General features: G+C 33.3%; 1 protein-coding gene and 2 pseudogenes across 3 annotated transcripts; all 3 read right to left on the reverse strand.

Annotated features, from left to right (window-relative positions):
- Positions 1 to 205: 205 nt before the first annotated feature.
- LOC104735260 (wax ester synthase/diacylglycerol acyltransferase 8-like) lies at positions 206 to 5,966 on the reverse strand (annotated as a pseudogene). Its single transcript, XR_015577603.1, has 8 exons — positions 5,757 to 5,966; positions 5,365 to 5,481; positions 3,659 to 4,127; positions 3,503 to 3,569; positions 3,267 to 3,388; positions 2,752 to 2,961; positions 801 to 938; positions 206 to 682 (listed from the first exon to the last, which is right to left on the reverse strand). The product of XR_015577603.1 is annotated as a wax ester synthase/diacylglycerol acyltransferase 8-like (transcript).
- An 886-nt stretch (positions 5,967 to 6,852) lies between these two features.
- LOC104735261 (wax ester synthase/diacylglycerol acyltransferase 7) lies at positions 6,853 to 9,513 on the reverse strand. Its single transcript, XM_010455017.2, has 7 exons — positions 9,268 to 9,513; positions 8,368 to 8,946; positions 8,190 to 8,256; positions 7,879 to 7,991; positions 7,577 to 7,786; positions 7,366 to 7,503; positions 6,853 to 7,280 (listed from the first exon to the last, which is right to left on the reverse strand). Exons 1-7 carry the CDS (start codon positions 9,442 to 9,444, stop codon positions 7,125 to 7,127), a joined length of 1,440 nt encoding a protein of 479 aa, XP_010453319.2. The 5' UTR covers positions 9,445 to 9,513; the 3' UTR covers positions 6,853 to 7,124.
- Positions 9,514 to 10,696: 1,183 nt separating this feature from the next.
- LOC104737964 (wax ester synthase/diacylglycerol acyltransferase 7-like) lies at positions 10,697 to 13,558 on the reverse strand (annotated as a pseudogene). The gene is made up of 4 exons (XR_015578581.1): positions 13,009 to 13,558; positions 12,267 to 12,406; positions 11,241 to 12,138; positions 10,697 to 11,144 (listed from the first exon to the last, which is right to left on the reverse strand). The product of XR_015578581.1 is annotated as a wax ester synthase/diacylglycerol acyltransferase 7-like (transcript).
- Positions 13,559 to 14,808: the final 1,250 nt, after the last annotated feature.

The following is a 14,808-nucleotide window of genomic DNA, read 5'->3' on the forward strand; positions in this document are numbered from 1 at the left end:
TAATTATGAAAGAGTAAAGAAGAGTCATTGGTAATTTGTTTTAATATTTTCACAAATAATCTTATTTTCTTAATCTTTTGATGAAATGTTATATTTTTTTGGTTTTTTTGGAACGTATGTGCGATGTACCAATAGTTTTACATCAAATTTTTTGGTTTTTTATTAATTGGAATCTTATTTTCTTGTAATTGTTTATATTCTAATCTCCTCAATCGTATTTGTACTTCAATTTCTCTCATCCTTTATGGGTACAATGGTTAGGTTGAAGTTATAAGAAAAGAAAGATTAGTATTTTTTGACTTTTTTTTTGTTTTAAAAAAAAATTTCCAACCGCAAACGCTTGCGAGAAACAGCTTTTGGAATTTAGTGGTTGGGAGCGATTGGGAGCGATTGGGAGCGGTTAGGAACGATTGGAAACAGTTTGTGTGATTGGCACCAATCGCTAGCAACCGCTACCTACCACAAATGCTGCGTTTGCGGGAAGTAGCGGGAGAACCCGTCAACACCTTAATAGGTCTCATGCGATTTAGAGTAACCTTCTTTCCCGGAGAGCATCTTTCATTGTTTTCAGTGATTCTTCCATATCATCAAAAATCTTGTGAGGATCCGCTATTACGGTAGGATCAACAGTTATCGAGATTGTCATTTTCTCTGCATAACTTGTGTAATATATCAACAATGCCTATATATCAAAGACAAAAACAAAAACAAAAACAAAACATATTAATTAAAAAGAACAGCTTATTAGGTACCCTTTTAGGACTAATTTACGCAACAAAAAATATAAAAAAAACACGTACATGAGAGTGTCCGTAAGCGCTTGGAGCAATGTAAGCGATAGGATGGCCATGGAAACTGATTTCTTCCACAGGGCCCATAACGTTTGAGACACATGTCGTTGTGTTCATCACGGGTTTATTGAATAGTGTTGCTGCTGCCTATAATGACAAGAACACATAGTGTGTTATATATATATACTAGATGAGGATTCACCCAATGTGCTGGTTTAAAGTTTTATAAATTAAATTAAACTAAATTTAACAAAAATACATTAAAATTTGTTGTATGTTATTTATAAATTTTATAATATACTGATTTATATCCACTTATAAATCTTATATGTATGTTATTATGAAAAGTGTATTTTTTTTACACCTAAATATACTCTTTATGTTACAAATAATTCTTTATCACCATCTAGATATACTCTATGTTACAAATAATTCTTTATCACCAACTATTTTACTTTCACTTCTGCATAGTTTTTTAATTACTAAACTTGTTGGCTCAAAAAAAAGTTTTGAATAAAAAATATATTACATAATATACTAATCAATGATATATCATCACAATAACATATGATCGCCATAAAAAAAACCTTGGCTCCACCTTCCTCTCTTAGGTAAATAACCTTGTGTCCAACTTTCTCCACCACAGATAGAACCTCGGCTTTGCCCTCTTCCTTTGTGGAGATAAAATGTTCACATCTTTTTACTATCTCAAAATAGCTTGCCACGACAACCAATGAAAGTAAAAACATTTTTCTAACGTCACAAAATCTTTTGATAGTAACTAATGTTAAATTTCCCAATGTATTCGTGGAAGTGTCTTTGACACACCATGATGTAGCATCTGTCTCTGTAACGCCTCAACCGCCACCTTGCTTAGTAAGCCCATGTCCATTCTCAATCTGTGGGCCCATCTTCCTAAGTGAGCTCTACATCTATTCCCCGCTCGTAGACCCACCCATATTCGACGGTCGGTTTGTTACGTCTAGAAGGCTTTAAAAACTTGTTTACCGACCTTACAAATCAACAAATGTTCTTTTCCTGTGTTTTGTCTTCACTCGCACAGTTTCGACAATCACTTCCAGGAAGATCGCCCATAATGAAGTTCTCTCAAGACCCTTGACCGAAAAAATAAGTGCATTTTGGTGACGTATGTGGCCAAATAAATTCTTTTAAACATTTTCGCAAAACAGGGTGTCAGAGTCTTTGAGCTCATGTGGATCTATCAGCAATAGTTTATGTTTTTTCCATCTATCTATCTATGTTTGTTGTACGCTTGTGTTTGATTAGCCTATTTTATATATTCATTAGGTTGATGAGCTTGTACTCGTTATTTCCCTTTGAGATTGAATGAATAATGTTAACAATTTTGTTTGCAAAAAAATAAAGGTTTATGACCAACCAATCAAGGTTAATAAATTAGAAGAAAATTAATTTGGCATAATTAAATAAACAATAGAAAATTATAAGTATGGTAATATATGAATCCCAAATAAAAAATGAAAATATAAATTAAATAAAAGAATCTAAAAATACTACAATTAATTTTAAAATACAATATTAGGAAAAGAAAATGCATATATTAATATTTTTTTGGGTCAACATATTAATCTTACCTATTCCTAACTGAAAAAAAAAAGAAAGTATGAGAAAATTTTGGTTTAAAACAATAAAAATTACTTTTCCATTTAAAAAATAATCCCAACTATACAAAGCTGTAAAAAATTGTATTTTTTTGATAAATTCTGTAATTTTTGATAATTATATTTTTATATTATTAATTTGTTTTAAAACAAAATATTTTATTTTTGTGGTAATCAGATTCTTCTAATTAAATATTAACTTTTACACATGTCAAAATCTCAGATTGATAACTTGACACATGTCAAAATCTTGTTAATGGCTAACTTTTAAAACCCAACTTTATATAATAAGATATGCAAACATATCTCAATTTCTTTACCTTGGCTCCTAACACATTTAGGCCGATTTTGATGATAAAATACACTAGAGCTGCGTGACAAGAGTGCTTCTTTCGAGCCATCGTAGCTTGAGATTTTTTTAGATAAACTAATGGATCGGTTTGTACACCGATGGATAACGGTAAATTAATAAAGCTGAAGTAGTTTCCCCATCTGCATTTTGAATCCTTGACCATCATTTCTTCCAAAGGCTTTATACAAAGAAACAATATGTTGACAATCAATTATACTCCCTCCGTTTCATAATATAGGATGTTTTAGAGAGATTTTTTGTTTCATAATATATGATGTTTTCAAGTTTCAATGCAACTTTTTGATTAAGTTAATATTATCTATTATGCAGTATTGTTTCTGATTGGTTGAATTTTTAAAAAGTAAACACTTCTTAATCTGCGTGCTTTTGTTAAAACATCCAATATTTTGAAACGGATGGAGTATTGTTTATTCTGTTGACAATCAATTATATTTTAATTTGGAGGGTATATATGTCACTAACCTTGAATCCGATGTCTGACCTTAGGTTTACTGTACAAGCTGCACGTAAACGTATTCCATTTGGAAGATTGTTCTGATATGAAGTCAATGCCCCATCCTCCTCGTTCTTCTTCTTGTCTTGTTCTTCAAGAACAAGATACGTGTGGATTACTCTCTTATGGTTAGGATATTAACTATTGTAAGTTAGTCATTAGAACACAATAATAATACATCATATATATTGAATTTTATGTTTACCCTATTCTCGATTCAAATAGCTAGTAAAAGCGGCTTGTGTAATTCCGAATAGAACATCGTTGATAGTCTAGCAGCACGCACAAGAGAAAGCAAAGATCCATTAAAAAAAAAGTAAGGGACACCTCAAGTGAGTTATGAACATAAATCACAACGTACCATGTTCATTGCATTCTTGATAAGTTTAATGTCATTTAAAGAGATAATTCGGTGATAAAATCTCTTTGGATGGCTCCTGACATCGGCACCAGCTTTTAGAGGTGTTTTTGTATCCTTCAAAAACAGTATAGTCGCGGAAAGCAAAATCATATCCACAATTGTATTCCACATCAATGTCATTGTAGAACCAATGGTGCATATCGATCTTAAGAACCAGCTTTTCTTTCTAAGGCTATGCAACACCTCGCCTCGCCGTTTCACGGGAGGAATAGCAGTAGACAACATGTCTCGATTTGATGTTTTATGGGTACATGCGAGCACAAGGGAACATAGGGACATTCCATCTCCCAACGAATGGTGAGATCTTATTACACCTGAGTGCTTCAGCATATGTGGTTTTGACGTTAAGGATGTGAATATCCCACAAAGGTCTTGATCTATCAAGAGGATTCATCCTGTCATGAGTTATTTGGCAAAATGATACATTTTTCAAACATAATTAGAAAGATGATACATTCACTATTTATAATTAGAAAAAACTATATTGATCACTGTTGGACTATTTTTCAGTCTTTTTTGCCATTTAACAATTTTTTTAATTACACTTCATGCCATTATACCTCCCATTTTCTCTTTATTTCTTGATTTCTTAAATAATTGTTAATATAATTTTTTTTAGAAAACTTCTTAGATACAAAAAAAATTATATTTTTTTCTTTATAATTTGATATGAATTTTGTTTAATAATTTTTAAATATATTATATACATATTTTGTATCCGTACACATTTTGAAGTGTACAGATGTCTATGCACTTTATTAAGTGTACAGATGTCTGTACACATAATTAAGTGTACATATGTCGGTACACATTATTAAGTGTGCAAATATAATTTTTACCAATTATTGCAGTAAAGACATCTGAAACCCTAAGAATTAAACAAATTACATTTGTACAATTAATAATGTGTACAAACATATGTACACTTAATAAAGTGTACAGATACAAATATTGTTGGATAGTTTGATGTACGGATACAAATATTGTTGGATAGTTTGAATCTATCCAATATGTTGGAATGTTTAAACCGTACACAAATATTGTTGGACGTTTTAAATCTATCTAACATGTTGGATGGTTTGAACCGTACACAAATATTGTTGGATGGGTTGAATCTATCAAATATGCCGGATGGCTTAAACCATACACAAATATTGATGGACGACATGCTGGATGGTTTGAACTGTACACAAATATAAATTTTTTGAATTAAATTATATTTGAAATCATTAAAACAAAATGCATATCAAATTATAAATAAAAATACATAATTTTTTGTATGTAGAAAAATTTTGGAAACAAAAAAAATATTAATAAATATTTGATTAATTAGGAAAAGACGATTGTTATGAAAAGAAAAAGAAATAAAAATGTTAATATATATAAAAAGAGAAAGAGAAAGAAACGTAGAAAAAAAAACATCCAAAAAAATTAATGATCCCACCCATTTTTTTGTTTCTCTCTCTCCTCTTAAGTAAAAATTACCAAATAACCCTGATCCACATAAATTGCTATCTTTTATTAATTCTAAATTTCTATCTCTTATTAATTCTATCTCTTAACATCCAATTTTTGTGACTGTAAATAGTGATTGTATCATACCCATAATTAAGTTTCATAAATGTATTAAAACCCCAACAAACCCTATAATCATTGAGGAAGATTTCTCCATCTTCACCTATCTCTTCTGGATCTATGTGTGGTACGATTACATGGTCTTCTACATTAACTTCGGTCTCAATCCATTTTGCACCGTTTTCAGACTATTAAGATCGATAAAGACAGATGGAGACCAAAAACACTGTCAAATCCCAAGTGGGATTAACGCAAATTTTATATATCTATAAAGACACGGCGTCGAGTCGTCGACTCAAAATTATATAAAGATTAGGCATGTAAATTAATTATCAAACATGTAAACCATAGAATTTTATAAAAGTAAAATTCTAAACTAGGTCATGTTCGAAAGCATCAGTGATTGAAAATAGCTATATATGATGAATAAGAAAGTGTGGCATGCATTGTATAAAATGGTTACCAGTTTGCTGGAGAAACGAGGATGCTTGTAGACATTTTGCTTCAAGGCATCAACGTCGGGATTAATCTTTGTTTTGAAACCAAAGTTGATGATGGAACATAAGTCTACGTCCGGCGATTGAAATACACGCGCCATCGGACTGAGCGGCTCCTCCTCATTCTTCATTCTCTCTTTCCTCTTTAGTCTTTTTGATGCATGTTTCTTCTCTTTCCAATGCTATTTAGAAAGTGTTTTTTGTTTTTTATATAAGTGTGGCCAAAAGAAGAATGCATTTTTTCCCTTATACTCGAGTATGAAATTGTAATTATTCCTTGTTTTTCACCTTTTTTTTTTTTGCCATGGAGCATATTCTAGGTCTTCTAATCACTGTAATAAAACAAGAAACACAATTTGTAAAGAAGGCGTACATGTGAGTGTCAGTAAGAGGCTGGAGCAATGGAAGGGATAAGATCTTCATCCTAGAAAATCTAACTTGATTTTTTGTTTATTGTTTAACACAGACAATAATTTATTTCGACATGCCTTAGCTCCTCGAAAAACTAAAATGAAGAGATTTTTACATTTATGAAGCACTCAAAAAAAATTAATAAGAGAAATAATTTCACGAGGAGATCCCAAACTTGTACACGAAATCAATTTATGGAAGAAGCAGTGACACTAAGCAAAATCTGAAAAAGTAGTAGGGAGATTAATCAATCAAAGTTAGGGTGGTCTACATGTTAGTACAAAATAAACTCTCAATAAGGGGAGGGATCCATATGACGATTTATGAACTTTAAGCAAGGACCCGCCATAGTTTTTAGTTTGAGTTGATATTACATAGTACTCGATCTACATAAAAGACATCGAAATCAATGTATTTCGTGGGATCATGGGTCCGGTGCTGATTAAAAGGAACAAAAAGAAGAAACTTATAACTCACAAGTTTTTTAAAACACGTTTTTTAGCTATTAACTTTTTTATAAACGATATGTACGTATTACGTGTGTTTAAAGCCAAGTGATGATATAGATTTAATAACGATACTAATTAACACAAATCATTAGACTCTATGTGATAGCTGAGTCGTTTATTAACTAAGAGTACGAAATGAGACTTTTAAAAAAATATTAAATAATTGACATTTCATAAGCACAATATTTTTCAACAACTAGTAACGACACTGACATTTTTCTGACCCCAATACTATATACAAACATTCAAAGCTTCTAAAACATGACATATTTAGACCAAACAAAACTATATCCACAGTATGCGGATTATAATGGGCTTTTTTATGTTGTCTCATGCGCCTTAGAGTAATTAATTCTCTTTCAGAGGGATCAGCTTTTAGTCTCTTTCAGGGATTCTAATGTATCTCATGGGCCCTTAGAGTAACCCTCTTTCATGGAGAGCAGCTTTAATCTCTTTCAGTGATTCTTCCATATCATCGCAAATCATGTGGGGGTCCGGTATGACGGTAGGATCAAACGCCATGGAGATTATCATTTTATCCGCATAACTCATGAGATGTACCAACAATGCCTATCAAACACAAAATCACTACTTTTCAAAAAAAAAAAAAAAAAAAGCTTTATCATTTACGCAAAGAGAAAAGGTAACTATGTACATGTGAGTGTCCGTAAGAGCTTGGAGCGATGTAAGCGATAGGATGGCCAAGGAAACTGATTTCTTCCATGGGGCCAATGACGTTTGAAACGCATGTCGTTATGTTCCGCACCGGTCGATCGAATAACTCTGCTGCTACCTATAGTGACAAGAGAGTGTGCTATATAATTATGTCCATAAATATGCTAGCAAATCTCAATTTTATTTAGTACCTTCGCGCCAAACACTTTTAGGACGATTTTGATGATAAAATACACTAGAGCCGCGTGATAAGAGTGCTTCTTTCGAGCCATCATGGATTTGCATTTTTTTAAATGAACCAATGGATCTGTTTGTAAACCGATGGAGAACGGCAAAAAAATAAAGCTGAAGTAGTTACCCCATCTGCATTTTGAATCCTTCACCATCATATCTGCCAAGGGCTTTACACCCAAAAAAAAGAGACAATTTATACGTTGTTTATCCACGTTTAACTAAGAGATTAGGATTATAATTTGAGGAGTATGTCTCTAACCTTGAATCCGATGTCTGACCTTAGATTTACTGTACAAGCTACACGAAATCGTATACCATCTGGAAGATTGTTCGGACACGATGTCAACGCTCCATTCTCCTCATTCCTCTTGTCTTGTTTGTCAAGAAACATAATACACGTGTCAAAATATTATATATAGATCCAACGTGCATTATTCTTTTCCTTGTTTTTAAATTAACTTAATTCGGTTTAGGTGGATACTGACTATCCTAAGTTTATTTTTTACTAACTCTGTTTAAAATACAACTATATATTGACAATACAGCATATATATTAAATTTAGTGTTTACCATATCGTCGGTTCAAATAGCGAGAAAAAGAGGCTTGTGACATTCCGAATAGAACATCGTTGATAGTCTAACAGCACACGCAAGAGAAAGCAAAGATCCATTTTAAAAAAAAAAACCTCAAGTTAATAATCATGGACATATATATATATATACAGTATATGACAAATTGACAACGTACCATGTCCATAGCGTTCTTGATATGTTTGATGTCATCTAAAGAGATAATTCGGTGATAAAAACTCTTTGGATTGTTCCTGGTATTCACATCTGCTTTTAGTGGTGTTTTTGTATCCTTCAAATACAATACAGTCGCAAAAAGCAGCACCATATCTACAATTGTGTTCCAAATCAGTCTCATTGTAGAACCAATGGTTACTATCGACCTTAAGAACCAGCCCTTTTTTTGTAGGTTGTGCTTTGGTCGCCGTTTCATGGTAGGAATAGCATTTGAAAACATGTCTGGGTCTGATGTTTTGTGGGTACATGCGAGAATGAGGGAAACCAAGGACATCCCATCTCCCAACGAATGGTGAGATCTTATAAAACCGACTGCTTCAGCATCATAGGTTTTGACGTTGAGGATGTGAATGTCCCACAAGGGTCTTGATCTATCAAGAGGGATCATTGTGAGACGTGACATATAATCATCGACAAAGCTTTGTCCATCTTCACCTATCTCTTCCGGATCTATGTATGGTACGATTACATGATCTTCTACATTGACTTCGGTCTCGATCCATTTTGCACCATTTTCAGACTGTTGAGTTAAGACAAGTGGAAGCCAAACACTATGTCAATTCCCAAATAGAATATTAGTACAATTCTTATATTTACAAAGAAAACACAGCCGTCTCCAACTATTATTTCGTACAAATTTTTAATAAACAAACACACACACACACACATATATATATATATATATATATATATATATATTAAATAAACTAAAGGCTCAAACTATAATGATCAGTAATTCAGTATATATATTAACTAATTTATTCTATATATAGAAAGTGACTTTTAAATCGGTTATGGAAAACAACTATGTATACTGTATAAGAAGAACGTGTAAGTGTACCAATATGCTAGAGAAACGAGGATGTTTGGAGACATTTTGCTTCAAAGCATCAAGAACAACGTCGGGATTAATCTTTGTTTCGAAACCCACAATGGTGACTGCACACAAGTCAATCCCCGGCGACTGGAATACACGCGCCATCGGGCTGACCGGCTCCTCCTGATCCTGATTCGTCATTCTACCTCTCCTCTTAATTAGCTAGACTGCTTATTTCTTCTATCATGTTCCAATATTTATAGTGACGTTAAGTTTGTAAGTGGTTCAACGAACACACAAAAATACAAGTGGTGTGGAAACGTTTTAGTATTGTTCTCGCAATTACATTTAATGTGACGTTGATATTTACGATTAGCTTCTATTAACAATAATAGAAAGAAATCAAATATTGTGGCGTCGGAAAACAAAATACTATTTGTCGTTCACTAACCTGTTATATTTTAGTCATTTCAGACATCGGTTTGGAATTAATAATAATAAGTAGGCTTTAGTGGTTGTGTAGGTTCATATTTGTCCACATTTTTAAATAACTGACTGGAGTCTTACAAAAAAAGTATATTTTTCCTGACAAAATTATGCATTGATTAATTATGTGTATCTAGCTTACTTTCTCCTTTTCCTTCAAACCATCATCAGTAATGTAATACATTATACATGGAACTGGATCTGGATAGTGATATAGAAACAACACATTATGCACGACCACAAATATCTAGCCCCCAACTATATATTGATATATATATAATAGAAGAAAAAAGAACTTCCATTAGACCATTACGCGTGGATTTTGAATTGAGCATCATTTATCGTTAATGAAAATACGAGTAAAAAAACTAATTAGACAAACTACTTTTGTTACGTCTGAGTTTGAAGGAGGTAATATCAAATCAATCTGGAATCAAAGCACGTACGTGTCCATAAGATCACATCTCTTTTTATCATCCAATCTCTGTCAATATAAAAGTAGCTACCATCTAACGATTATCTATATATTGTAAGAATCTTAATCACTTATTATTCAAAAAAAAAAGAATCTTAATCACCTAAAAAGGATGTGTTATAAAACAAAACACAGCGTCTTGAAAAGAAAAAACTGATAAGAATAATAATAAAAGAGAGTGCTTTAATATCTGGGTTGACCCAACTACTCGAAATAGTAGATTAACGATCCGGTTGGTTTATATATTAAGCGGTTATTTTTTGTTTGGTTGATCCGTCAACCAATATATAATTAAGTTTAAAATCATTTATGTTGGTTAGAAAAATTGAAACTTGACAAGAGAAAGTCATATCCTTTTGACCTCAGACTTCAAGTTTGATTTTTCCTTTTCGAATTTGGTTTGACATTATGGTTTCATTTCTTTCCGTCTGTAGTTAAATCACTTGGAACATTTTTTGTTTTTAGTTATATTTGGTTAATTCAAAAAAAAACTTTTAGTAATAATGAATGTAGATAACAACAAAGCGATGGCTTGAATATGATCTATGGATTACATGCATTTGAACTTGGGCCATAATACAACAACAACAACACTAATACACACTACTCACTACTAGTTGGTTATGAAATGAAAATTTTAAAAATTCTAAAACATTTAACTATAAGTATTTTCGTCGACATCTAGGACCGACCCTGATATTATTGACTCCAATATCTGTAGATATTACAAAAGGATTTAATGCAATCATGCGCCTTAGAGTGGGTACTAGTAAGGTCATGCGGCTTAGAGTAACCCTCTTTCCCAGAGCACAGTTTTCATTGCTTTCATTGATTTTTCCATTTCATCACAGATCTTGTGAGGATCAGGTATGACGGTAGGATCAACCGCCATCGAGATTATCATTTTCTCAGCATAACTTATGAAATGCACCAACAATGCCTATATATCAAACACAAAGACATTTGTTTTGTGTGGGAAATAAATTATTATAAAAAAAAAAATCATTCATTTGATTGAGCAAAAAAGATTACGTACATGTGAGTGTCCGTAAGAGCTTGGAGCGATGTAAGCGATAGGATGGGCACGAAAACTGATTTCTTTCCATGGGGCCAATGACGTTTGAAACACATGTCGTTGTGTTCCTCACAGGTCGATCGAATAATTCTGCTGCTACCTTCGCACCAAACACATTTAGGACGATTTTGATGATAAAATACACTAGATTCGCGTGATAAGAGTGTTTTTTTCGAGCCATTATAGCTTGGGATTTTTTTAGATAACCAGTGGATCTGTTTGTAGACTGATGGAGAACGGAAAAAATATAAAGCTGAAGTAGTTTCCCCATTGACATTTTGAATCTTTCGCCATCATATCTGCCAAAGGAGACAATTCGGTGATAAAATCTCTTTGGATTATTCATGGTATTCTCGCCGCCTTTTAGAGGTGTTTTTGTATCCTTCAAAAACAATATAGTCGCAAAAAGTAGAAACATATCCACGATTGTATTCCAAATCAATGTTATTGTAGAACCAATGGTAAAATATCGTTATTAAGAACCAGCTTTTCTTCCTAAGGCTATGCAACACCTCGCCTTGCCGTTTCACGGGAGGAACAGCAGTAGAAGACGTGCCCGGGTCTGATGTTTTATGCGTACATGCGAGTAAGAGTGAACATAGGGACATTCCATCTCCCAACGAATTAATTGGTGAGATCTTATAAAACCGACTGCTTCAGCATCTGTGGTTTTGACGTTAAGGATGTGAATATCCCACAAAGGTCTTGATCTATCAAGAGGAATCATCGTGAGATGCGATACTTAATCATCGACGAAGCTTTCTCCATCTTCACCTATCTCTTTTGGATCTATGTAAGGTACAACTACATGGTCTTCTACATTGACTTCTGTCTCGATCCATTTTGCACCATTATCAGACTGTGAAGTTGAGAAAAATAAAGACCGAACACTATTAGAAATCCCACGTAGGGTTTAAGTACACTACATATATAAGAACACAAAACCAGTACGTATAAGAACGTGTGTACATATGTTTAAGTGGGTACCAGTTTGCTGGAGAAACGAGAATGGTTGTGGACATTATGCCTTAAGGCATCAAGAACGACATCGGGATTAATCTTTGTTTTGAAACCCATGATGGTGACGGCACAATAGTCTATTCCCCATTCCTCATTTTCCCTTTCCTCTTATAGCTAGATGGATGTATACTTCTTCTCTCATGTTTTAATGCCATTTATAACGTAAATTTATGTGGCCATTAATAGAAAAATATAACTTACAAGTGGTCGGCATTAAAATATTCTAGCATGTGTCCTCATGATAGAAAGATTGCACGACATGTGTGGCTTTGAATTAATTATCAAAGTTTTCTATGAACTTTTCATTAATATTGATGATGAATTATCTGTCACTTCTTCTTCCTCTACCACTCTCAGTGGGAAACAAAGTGGGCAATAATATTAAAAAAAAAAAAAAAAAAAGCAGGAAATGATGCCATGCCACAATAAGCAAATTCGGTGTAATGTTTCTGGACATATGTAAAATGTGCATCTGCGTAGGGCCTCTGCCATATATATCTACACAAAAAAAAAAAAAAAAAGGGTTGTGTGTCTATCTCTCGAATCATATCTAAAGAAGAAATCCGACAAGTTTTATAAAGTAGGAATCTAAAAACGAAGGAACAATTAATTTATTCCGAAATCCAACACTGATGAATTATTCCTATAAACAAGAAAAATTTACCAAACTCCTCTCAGTTATCCCTTGGCTTGCTTCTTCCTCGCGAACCGTTCAACAGCATATTCCTCCATCGCAATAATGGGCTGGTAGTATTCAATCTCTCTGGTTGCTTTGTCGGAGCGAGTTCTAAGGCTTTGACCTCCTTGGTGAACTGTTCCACAGTACATTCTGCCAGCGCAATAATGGGCTGATAGTATTCGGAGTGAGCGTCCACGCACTTGATCAGCAATGGCGAGTATTTAGCAGGACACTTATAGATGTTATCAGTTTTCTCAAAACAATCTTCAAAAGCCGTGTATACTTCTTTGCAAGCACCTCCTTTCATGAACTGGCTAAACCGTGCAATTAATTCATCGTCTTCCTTCTCTGTGCATCCTTCTTTTGGAACATCAGTTGATGATGAGTTTCCCAATTTAGACGGGAATAAAGCGTGGAGCTCCCTCCTCGCCCGTTCTACAGCACCTTCCAAAATCGGTTGTATCAGGTGATCTGTCTCTTTGTCCTCCTCCTCAACCATGGAGCCCAATAATTCCCACGGAAATTCGTCGTCTCGCAAACTGCACATCTCTGGATCCCTCCTCGATGACGTGCTCCCCATCTTTCTCAGCCGGGAGATCGGATCTTGTGGAAATCGGCGATGCAGGTCGCGACTTAGAGAGGTTAAAAAGATGAACGTATTTGCTAGGTTTTGTATCTTTTGATAATTCCAAAATACTAGTATAGATATATATGTATATATTACACGACCAAGTCCTTAACCAAATAAGTCTATTAACTAAATTCCTATTTGGATTGGAGATTGGCCAAATGTACATCTCGACGATTTTGTTTACGGTTATTTTTATTTTCTTTCTTGTCGCATACTTCCCTCCGTTTCAAAATTCAAAATATAAGATGTTTTAGCTAAAGCACGCAGATTAAAAAGTATTTTACTTTTAACAAGTTCAACTAATCAGAAACAATACTGCATAATATAAAATACTAAACTAATCTAAAAGTTGCATAGAAACTTGAAAACATCCTATATTATGAAACAAAAAACTTCTCTAAAACATCTTATATTTTAAAACGGAGGAAGTATATTTCTATAGATTTAGTATTATCTTTCTATAAATTAAAATGTGATATTTCACATCTAGAGAGATAAAATGCCATCAATGTAGCTGAGATTTGTGAAAGAGACAGTGTTATTCTTTCATTTTGGAGCCTCATCATCATCAATCGGCAAGCTTTTCTTTTTTGGTAGACCACCTACAATTGGAATATACGTACTAATTAATGAAATTGGTTGGGGACAACGACACCGGTTTGAAAAATTTTATTCTCACTAAGATGAGTTGGTATCAGAACCTATACATCAAATACGTACAGCTAAAAAACAAAACAAAATGGAATACAGTGAGAGTCAAAATGAATAGTAAGATCGAGCACTAGCTGTCTCTTCTTCCTCCTCTACCACTATCAGTGGGCAATAAAGTGGTCAGGGCAATAATACAGAAAGCAGCAATTGATGCCACAATAAGCAAATTCGGTGTAATGTTCTGGACATATGTAAAATGTGCATTTGCGTAGGGTCAGCCATATAGGTTGTGTCTAAAGCACCCAAAATAATTTTCGTAAATATATTTTACGTATAACTATGAGATATATGATATATTCATTTTCGATGTAGCTAGGTTATTGAATGTGCAACTTGATGATTTTAGGACATGCATTTTCAATTGGTATAAAATTGGTAGGTCTACTTTTTTATACTAATTTCATTAATTAGTATCATTTTATACTATATTACTATCATTAATTAGACCACCTAATTTTATACTATATTATACTATATTACTATCATTT

The sequence above is a fragment of the Camelina sativa genome, chromosome 13 (assembly GCF_030686135.1).
Source record: "Camelina sativa cultivar CO46 ecotype springtype chromosome 13, ASM3068613v1".
In the NCBI taxonomy this organism is placed as follows: Eukaryota; Viridiplantae; Streptophyta; class Magnoliopsida; order Brassicales; family Brassicaceae; genus Camelina; species Camelina sativa.

Bases quoted from the DNA above. Each gene is read 5' to 3' on its own strand.
- LOC104735261 (XM_010455017.2), bottom strand. From the start codon at position 9,444: ATGACGAATCAGGATCAGGAGGAGCCGGTCAGCCCGATGGCGCGTGTA. The intron at 7,992-8,189 runs GTAAACACTAAA...TTGACAAACAAG, and splicing joins CTATTTGAACCGACGATATG to ACAAGAGGAATGAGGAGAAT. The intron at 7,787-7,878 runs GTTAGAGACATA...TTGGGTGTAAAG, and splicing joins GGTCAGACATCGGATTCAAG to CCCTTGGCAGATATGATGGT.